This window comes from Coregonus lavaretus, assembly GCF_964263955.1.
Source record: "Coregonus lavaretus genome assembly, chromosome: 28".
In the NCBI taxonomy this organism is placed as follows: Eukaryota; Metazoa; Chordata; class Actinopteri; order Salmoniformes; family Salmonidae; genus Coregonus; species Coregonus lavaretus.
Window position 1 is genome coordinate 37,895,076 of NC_140015.1, and position 9,860 is coordinate 37,904,935.

Below are 9,860 nucleotides of genomic sequence, written 5' to 3' on the forward strand. Positions count from 1 at the left end.
GTAATGTAGTGTAGTGATAGTGTAGAGTAGACAGTGCATAGTGTAGTCTGCTTTAGACACAATGAGAGCAGGGCTGTCATCAGGGAACATGGTCAGTCTCAGTGACCTCAGTCTACAACATCAGGACTGTCATCAGGGAACATGGTCAGTCTCAGTGACCTCAGTCTACAACATTAGGGCTGTCATCAGGGAACAATGTCAGTCACAGTGACCTCAGTCTACAACATCAGGACTGTCATCAGGGAACATGGTCAGTCACAGTGACCGCAGTCTACAACATCAGGGCTGTCATCAGGGAACAATGTCAGTCACAGTGACCGCAGTCTACAACATTAGGGCTGTCATCAGGGAACAATGTCAGTCACAGTGACCTCAGTCTACAACATCAGGACTGTCATCAGGGAACAATGTCAGTCACAGTGACCGCAGTCTACAACATCAGGACTGTCATCAGGGAACATGGTCAGTCACAGTGACCGCAGTCTACAACATCAGGGCTGTCATCAGGGAACAATGTCAGTCACAGTGACCGCAGTCTACAACATTAGGGCTGTCATCAGGGAACAATGTCAGTCACAGTGACCTCAGTCTACAACATCAGGACTGTCATCAGGGAACATGGTCAGTCACAGTGACCGCAGTCTACAACATCAGGGCTGTCATCAGGGAACAATGTCAGTCACAGTGACCGCAGTCTACAACATCAGGACTGTCATCAGGGAACATGGTCAGTCTCAGTGACATCAGTCTACAACATCAGGACTGTTATCAAGGAACATGGTCAGTCTCAGTGACCCCAGTCTACAACATCAGGGCTGTCATCAGGGAACAATGTCAGTCACAGTGACCGCAGTCTACAACATCAGGACTGTCATCAGGGAACATGGTCAGTCTCAGTGACCCCAGTCTACAACATCAGGGCTGTCATCAGGGAACAATGTCAGTCACAGTGACCTCAGTCTACAACATCAGGACTGTCATCAGGGAACATGGTCAGTCTCAGTGACCCCAGTCTACAACATCAGGGCTGTCATCAGGGAACAATGTCAGTCACAGTGACATCAGTCTACAACATCAGGACTGTCATCAGGGAACATGGTCAGTCTCAGTGACCTCAGTCTACAACATCAGGACTGTCATCAGGGAACATGGTCAGTCTCAGTGACATCAGTCTACAACATCAGGACTGTCATCAGGGAACAATGTCAGTCACAGTGACCGCAGTCTACAACATCAGGGCTGTCATCAGGGAACATGGTCAGTCTCAGTGACATCAGTCTACAACATCAGGACTGTTATCAGGGAACATGGTCAGTCACAGTGACCTCAGTCTACAACATCGTGGGCCAAAGTAGATCAGGCCAAAAGGTGAAAGGTCAACAGATTTCTCCCACTGAATGACCATCTGGGTCTCTCTCTCACCACCATAGCAGCATGTCAGCCTGTGTGTGAGTTAATGAGGTCAGAGGTCAACTCCTGAAGGTCCAAGATCACATCAAAGCCTTTTACAAGAACACAGGCGGGCGGTCTAGGGTTGTCCAATTCCCCTCTTGGAGAGCTTCACTCCAACCCTTATCTAGAACACTTTATTTGACTAATTAGCTGCTCGCCAGGACCTTGATTAGCTATACCAGGTGTGTTACAACACTCTCACAGAACCAGAGTTGTAGAACCATGATCTAGACACTAAAGGCGCCACACATACTAGGTTCGGTTTGCTTCTAGTGGAATTTGGCTAGGTGAAGCGAACGTCTGTGCCTTGCATACTCCCTTAAAAGATAACACATCTCACCATAAGATGAACCACATCCAAGACAGACTGAAGAAAGGTCCATGTAGCACTAATACTGTAATACAGTACTGTTAGATACAAACAGTTCCAGTAATACTACTCACCATAGGATGAGTCCAGTGATGACAGCGATCCAGGAGACACAGCAGGCGTCAGGCCTCTTGGTCTCCTCCTCATCCTTCTTCCTGCAGCAGCACAGACTGGTCAGGTAGACAGACAGCAGCAGGAGGCTCAGGACTAGTCCAGCGGCTGATATACAGGCTAGGAAGACCAGAGACTGGGGAGGAGGGGGAGGGACAGAGGGAGGGAGGAGAGGGGGAGAGGAGATGGAGGGAGAGGAGCGCGAGGGAGAAAGAGGGGAGGAGAGAGGGAGGGAGGGAGGGAGGGAGGGAGGGAGGGAGGGAGGGAGGGAGGGAGGGAGGGAGGGAGGGAGGGAGGGAGGGAGGGAGAAACAGAGAGATGAGCAGGTTATAATAAATGTGTTATTTCCTAATAACAGGAAAAATACAACTGCCACACTGAGATAACTTATTTGCAAACAACCATTTCTTCAGACAACAAGTATATATTATCACGTCAGGTCCTGTGTTGATACAAGCCCTGTGATTGACTAATGTGTAGAGTGACCCCACTCTGAAAGGGAGCCACTGGAATCAATTGAGACTAATATGAAAAGATATACTGGGTCAAAAAAATATAAACATGAAGGTTTCTCATTGGACAAGTCTAGGTTCTCCTTCTCTGTGTTCATCAGTTTGGTGTCTAATGAATATGACCTGGTATTGGTGGTCTAAGAGATACCTAGGGCCCCTTGGACTAATGCTATTCATATTTGTCATTTAACAGACACTTACATTTTACATTTACGTCATGCGCTTACAGTCATGCGCACATGCATATATCGTAAGTATGGATGGCCCTGGGAATCGAACTCACAATCCTGGCAGTGCAAGCGCCATGCTCTACCAACTGATCCACACAGGAGTTAGGGTGTTAGGGGGAAAACAGTCACTGATCAGAGGCTGTTGGAATTTCAGCTCAACGTCAGGTGACAAAGCGGCCTCCCTCAAAAACAGTCTTGTGATTCCCTGACTGAGATTACCCTCAGAGCCTGAATGATGGCGGGATAGCCAGGGTAGGAAAGGAGCGAGAGAGAGAGAGAGAGAGAGAGAGAGAGAGAGAGAGAGAGAGAGAGAGAGAGAGAAAGATAGATAGAGAGAGAGAGAGAGAGAGACAGAGAGAGAGAGGGAGAGAGAGAGAGAGAGAGAGAGCGAGAGAGAGAGAGAGAGAGAGAGAGAGAGAGAGAGAGAGAGAGAGAGAGAGAGAGAGAACAGCAAGCAGAACATATAGTATGGGGGGTATACTGTAGGCATATATCTTTGTTTTGGAGATTAGGTAAACCTGAAGTTTGTACCTTTCATTTTGGTGAAAGAATATGAAAGTTATAAAACAGTGTACTACACAGCACAACCACACACAGCCATTTGCAAATAGAAGCCATTCACAAATACTGAGTTCAGCACGTCGTTTGGAGCATAGAGGAGTTCAAAAAGTCAAGAACTGAAGTGGAACCATGGTGTTTTGGCCTGAAATCACACAAACCCCAAACATGGATATGTCCCAAATGGCACCCTATTTCCTATATAGTGCACTACTTTTGACCAGAGCCCTATGGATTCATGTTGTTTTGCCAAACCTGGCATGGTTTCATGACTCTAACAAGGTACTGTTTGTCTCCACAGAACCTTAACAGGATGCTACCTTCTGTTTCCCTGATTCAATTTGACTGATCAAGTTATGGGTTATGGCATAATTTTTTTACACGGTTTTGACGAAGGTTGCAGATCCAGGCAATGCCTAGCAGCGTAAACTAAAGTGTAATTTATTATTACTTATCAAACCAATTGTAGATGGCATAATGTCTAAATAAATGCAACTACCTGTATTTAACCATATAAGTAATTGAGAACACATTCTCTTTTACAACAATGACCTGGAAAGTAAGATGAAACTGCTACTCAAACTTCAACTGTACAAGTCAACAAAGTTATCGTACTCTGGGTTCTGTCCTCAATCCCACTTCTCTATCTAAAATGGTCCCATTGTTCCAGAAGGATGTGCCAGCAGCAGGAAGGTCCACATTGTTCAGAACTGCTTTAGAATATATTATGATGGTGTTACACATCATGTAGCCTTAATCAAAGAGGACAGACTATGGTGTTACACATCATGTAGCCTTAATCAAAGAGGACAGACTATGGTGTTACACATCATGTAGCCTTAATCAAAGAGGACAGACTATGGTGTTACACAAACAAACTAAACGCAGAGACAGACACACAGGCAGACAGTTTCCCAGTTTGGCCGGAGAGAGAGAAGTGAATCTGTTAGCATCACGCTACCTCCATTGCCCTGTCTATTCAGTAACACAGGTCAGTATCACACACTAAAGTAGTATAGCACGACTCCAGCACACAACAGCAGCATTCACAAACACCCCACACACAGAGAAGTGATGATGGATGCTGACACAATCCCCAGGTTGTGAATGTTAACAGCTGAGACCATCATTCTGAAATGTGGTTTACCACATCAAAGTCAGTAAAGAGCTGTTTTGTGATATGTTTAGACTTCAGCTAATTGCTTGGTTACCGTGGACATAAAATGGGACTTTTGTGTTTGATTTGAGACACATGGAGATAACTTGAGCTGAAGTTATTTTCAAATAGGTACTTAGAGATGCCAAAAACATTTGACAAACTCTACAATACATACAATTCACAAGACAAAATCTAATCAATACGATGCAAAACCAACTAAATTACAGCACAATACCAACACTCTAGAAAAACAGCCACATTCCTCAGAAAGTAGTTCCCTAATCAGTATTTTACATTGCAATTGGATGCTCTGGTGCCGCTCGGGCAATGTATTTTTCAGTTGGTTCCAGCATTGAGGTGCATTAAAACTAAAAGCGGATTTACCTAGTTCGGTGTAGACCCGAGGAACCTCCAGAGTTAACCAAACCTGTGAGCGGGTTTGGTATTTCATGTTTTTATACTTTAACAATGAAGTTCGGTAAGTCGGAAGCTTGTGTAGTAGAGCTTTGTAAACAAAAAGGGAGTAATGAAGTGATCTACGGGACTTTAATGAGGACCAGAAAACCTTCTGATACAGGATGCAGTGATGAGTATTAAAACTGTCACCTGTGATAAAGTGAATGGTGCTATGGTAGACGGCATCCAAACACTGAAATATCACATTTACATAATTATTCAGACCCTTTACTCAGTACTTTGTTGAAGCACCTTTTGCAGCGATTACAGCCTCGAGTCTTCTTGGGTATGACGCTACAAGCTTGGCACACCTGTATTTGGGGAGTTTCTCCCATTCTTCTCTGCAGATCTTCTCAAGCTCTGTCAGGTTGGATGGGGAGCGTCGCTGCACAGCTATTTTCAGGTCTCTCCAGAGATGTTCGATCGGGTTCAAGTCTGGGCTCTGGCTGGGCCACTCAAAGACATTCAGAGACTTGTCCCAAAGCCACTCCTGCATTGTCTTGGCTGTGTGCTTAGGGTCTTTGTCCTGTTGGAAGGTAAACCTTCGCCCCAGTCTGAGGTCCTGAGCGCTCTGGAGCAGGTTTTCATCAAGGATCTCTCTGTACTTTGCTCCGTTCATCTTTCTCTCGAACCTGACTAGTCTCCCAGTCCCTGCCACTGAAAAACATCCCCACAGCATGATGCTGCCACCACCATGCTTCACCGTAGGGATGGTATTGGCCAGGTGATGAGCGGTGCCTGGTTTCCTCCAGATGTGATGCTTGGCATTCAGAACCTTGTTTCTTATTGTCTGAGAGTCATTTAGGTGACTTTTGGCAAACTCCAAGTGGGCTGTCATGTGCCTTTTACTGAGGAGTGGCTTCCTTCTGGCCACTCAACCACAAAGGCCTGATTGGTGGAGTGCTGCAGAGATGGTTGTCCTTCTGGAAGGTTCTCCCATCTCCACAGAGGAACTCTGGAGCTCTGTCAGAGTGACCATCGGGTTCTTGGTCACCTCCCTGAATAAGGCTGTTCTCCCCCAATTGTTCAGTTTGGCTGGGCGGCCAGCTCTAGGAAGAGTCTTGGTGGTTCCAAACTTCTTCCATTTAAGAATGATGGAGGCCACTGTGTTCTTGGGGACTTGTTTTGGTACCCTTCCCCAGATCTGTGCCTCGACACGATCCTGTCTCAGAGCTCTACGGACAATTCCTTCGACCTCATGGCTTGGTTTTTGCTCTGACATGCACTCTCAACTGTGGGACCTTATATAGACAGGTGTTTGCCTTTCCAAAACATGTCCAATCAATTGAATTTACCACAGGTGGACTCCAATCAAGTTGTAGAAATATCTCTATCTCTATCTATGGAAACAGGATGCACCTGAGCTCAATTTCGAGTCTCATAGCAAAGGGTATGAATACTTATATAAATAAGGTATTTCTGGTTTTTATTTTTAATACATTTGCAAAAATTTCTAAAAACCTGTTTTCGCTTTGTCACTATGGGGTATTGTGTGTAGATTGATGAGGAAACATTTTATTTAATCCATTTTAGAATAAGGCTGTAACGTAACAAAATGCGGAAAAAGTGAAGGGGTCTGAATGCTTTCCGAATGCATTGTATTTAGTCTTGCCCGCATTAAGCACAAGTTTTAAACCAACCTGCCCTTTCTGTAAAGTAACCAGATCAGATTGCAGCTCTAACATAGCCTGGCCACCAGTTGGGGGTTGGGGCAATGGGATACATCACAGTGTCGTCTGCATACAGATGAATATTACATGTTAACAAATAGACCAATATTATTTATATAAATAGTCAACATATCAGGTCCCAGTACCGACCACTGCGGTACACCTTTTGTAATATCCAGGAAACTAGACTTAACACCATCAGAAATCACACATTGAGTACTGTCTGACAGATAATTTCCAAAGCCAGAAGGTTTGGAGAGAAAGCAGTTGTTGGAGGTTTGTCTCTAGTCTGAGTGTAGTGGTAACCACTGTTATTCAGTGGTAACCATTGGTAACCAGTGTTATGTAGTCGTAAGCAGTGTTATGTTGTGGTAACCAGTGTTAAATAGTGGTCCCTTTAGGCTCAGTTGGTAGAGCATGGCACTTGCAACGCCAGGGTTGTGGGTTTGATTCCCACGGGGGACCAGTACGAACAAATATGTAAATGTGTGTTATGTAGTAATAACCAGTATTATGTAGTGGTAACCAGGGTTATGTAGTGGTAACCAGGGTTATGTAGTGGTAACAGTGTTATGTAGTGGTAACAGTGTTATGTAGTGGTAACAGTGTTATGTAGTGGTAACAGTGTTATGTAGTGGTAACAGTGTTATGTATTGGTAACAGTGTTATGTAGTGGTAACAGTGTTATGTATTGGTAACAGTGTTATGTATTGGTAACAGTGTTATGTAGTGGTAACAGTGTTATGTAGTGGTAACAGTGTTATGTAGTGGTAACCAGGGTTATGTAGTGGTAACAGTGTTATGTAGTGGTAACCAGGGTTATGTAGTGGTAACAGTGTTATGTAGTGGTAACAGTGTTATGTAGTGGTAACAGTGTTATGTAGTGGTAACAGTGTTATGTATTGGTAACAGTGTTATGTAGTGGTAACAGTGTTATGTAGTGGTAACAGTGTTATGTAGTGGTAACAGTGTTATGTAGTGGTAACCGTGTTATGTTGTGGTAACAGTGTTATGCAGCTCATCATCTGTCTGTGAGTGTGTGTGTGTGTGTTTATGTGTGTGTGTTTATGTGTGTGTGTGTGTGTGTGTGTGTGTGTGTGTGTGTGTCTGTGTGTCTGTCTGTGTGTGTGTGTGTGTGTGTGTGTGTGTGTGTGTGTGTGTTTGTGTGTGTGTGTGTGTGTGTGTGTGTTTGTGTGTGCGTGTGTGTGTGTGTGTGTGCGTGTGTGTGTGTAGAGGAGGAACATGTAGGCCAGGAACCAAGTCATGTGATCATCCCTGTGCGTGCCCCTGCTCTCTGACACTGTGGCTGCATTCCAGGATGTCTTTATGCAGTCACGCTGCACAGCTCACATCTCAGAACACTGCTATGGTATGTAATGTAGTTATTGACATGTTAAACTCTTCTCCAGGTTTAGTGAGACATGGGGCTGTGTCTAGCAAGTGTTCTGGAGTAGGGGTTTATGGTCCTGTGTCCATATAGGATCAGTTTTGCCCCTTCGATCACAATGAATAGGATGACATGGACGGGGGGAGCTGATCCTAGATCAGCACTCCTACTCTGAGAAGCTTAATACATATTCATCTGCGGTGCACGACTGCAATAAAGAAGACAACCTGGAACATGCCCAGACTCAGACACTTAGGGGTGGTAACAAACAACCAACCAGCCAGATGGGCACTTGTCTGGGTACCAGTCTTTTTTAGCTAACATTCCACTCCTTGCCACTCATTTACCAAAGACAGGAGTGGCAAGTAGTGGAATGTACTAGCTTAATGGAGACGTTAACCAGGCTAGATGGGCACACTCAGCACTTTGCAGCTGGAGATGTCAATACTAAAACGGATGTGATTTCATGTGATGATGTGTCCACTCTGCTCATAACTTTATTTTCCTACGTCCCATTGAAACATGCCACAGTGATGATAGCAGAGAATAGAGAGAATAAAGTGTCTTCACGTTATTCAAAGTTAAACTGTGCAGAGTTGGTGCGGATGAAAATACATCCTATAGCAATGTGGGAAATGACGTAAGAAAATTCAAAACATTATTCTGCTAAAGACAAAATTTAGCTTTTACTTTCCAAATAAATTGCTAAATCTTTGACCAACAAAGTATTTTTCAGATCATTTGCCTAGATACGTGGCCTGTCAGTGGGGTCTTTCAGTGAGCCCTCTCTCTAGTCTAGAAGAGAACTGTGGCCGCGCTTTACGCGCAGCGGGTGGTAGGTACCAACCTGCTGGTAGCTCTCTTCCCCGGGTCTGAAGGTGTTATCAACGGGCTGGAAGGTGAAGTTGAAGTGGGGGAAATTGTGCAGCCAGTATGTCCACCATGGAGCGATATAGTCCAGCCGTGCCGTGGCCATTCCTGCTTACAAAAAGTGTTTCCGAACCACTAAAATCTCCTTCGAGTAGCCTAATCCTCGGTTCTGTACAAAAACAAATCATGAATCTGCGACTTCTTGTTCGACAACACTTTGCAATGTAGCGCAGGAGGATAAACAATACAAAACTACTTCCCTGGACTCTTTGCCCTCAGAACAAGGCATAACAGTAGCATTATCTCAGTATCTCCATGGTCCCGTGTAGTGTTCCGCAGCTAGACAGCTGTTTTAACTTCTCGGAGGCGCGCTCACTGGTAGGTTCATTCCAAGTAGGCTCCCCAAGCGGATTTTTCTGACGGGACCGCGCGCGCCGCGCACTCATCCAAGGCACGAGACCGAGTGACAATAGCGCCCTTCAAAACACAGTGCGTGCATGACCGGTTTTAAACTATTTACCGGGGCGCTGAGCGACTATATTCTATTGTCTAATATCACTGAGAAATAGCAAATTCAGCTCAGCTCAAATTCAGTATAGCCTAGTGGAAAATGATATGGCTACAGTGAAGACGATGCGATTAATACATTCAGGTCATTAAATTAAATCTAGAATGATGATGGTGGTATTAGAATAAAACCGAAAGGCTATCTCATATCTGGTATAAAAGCCTACTGCTGTTTATCAGAGCAGAATTTATCTCATGTAATCCAAGGGCTATAGCTGGACAGAGCACTACAGTAGTGAACCATTCATGCAATGCTGTGGTTTGTGTGTGTGTGTGTGTGGCGTATCTTCTGATAAAGCCTGTAAGGTTGACCCAGCACTAGGAGGCTTGAAAGCATTTGAACCGAGGCAGCGGTAGGCCTAAAAGCGCTGCGTGGTCAATCTGGCATCTGCGTTGGCCGTGCAGCATTTACGGTGATACGGCCTCTGCAGAAGTCAGGACATTCATACTTCTTGCGCTTCGCAAAGCAGCGCAGAGCTGTTGTGAAGGAAGTTGTCAAGGAAGTGAGATTGTGTTTA

At 44.9% G+C, this 9,860-nt stretch overlaps 1 protein-coding gene across 1 annotated transcript in view; it reads right to left on the minus strand.

Moving 5' to 3' along the window:
* LOC311104529 (protein tweety homolog 2-like) overlaps nucleotides 1–9,041 on the minus strand; it is a 69,633-nt gene extending 60,592 nt beyond the window's left edge. The window contains 2 exon segments of the mRNA XM_084146392.1: nucleotides 1,897–2,069; nucleotides 8,753–9,041. Of these exon segments, the coding sequence (XP_084002518.1) occupies nucleotides 1,897–2,069; nucleotides 8,753–8,881 (302 nt within the window). The 5' untranslated portion in view covers nucleotides 8,882–9,041.
* Between the last annotated feature and the right edge of the window lie 819 nt (nucleotides 9,042–9,860).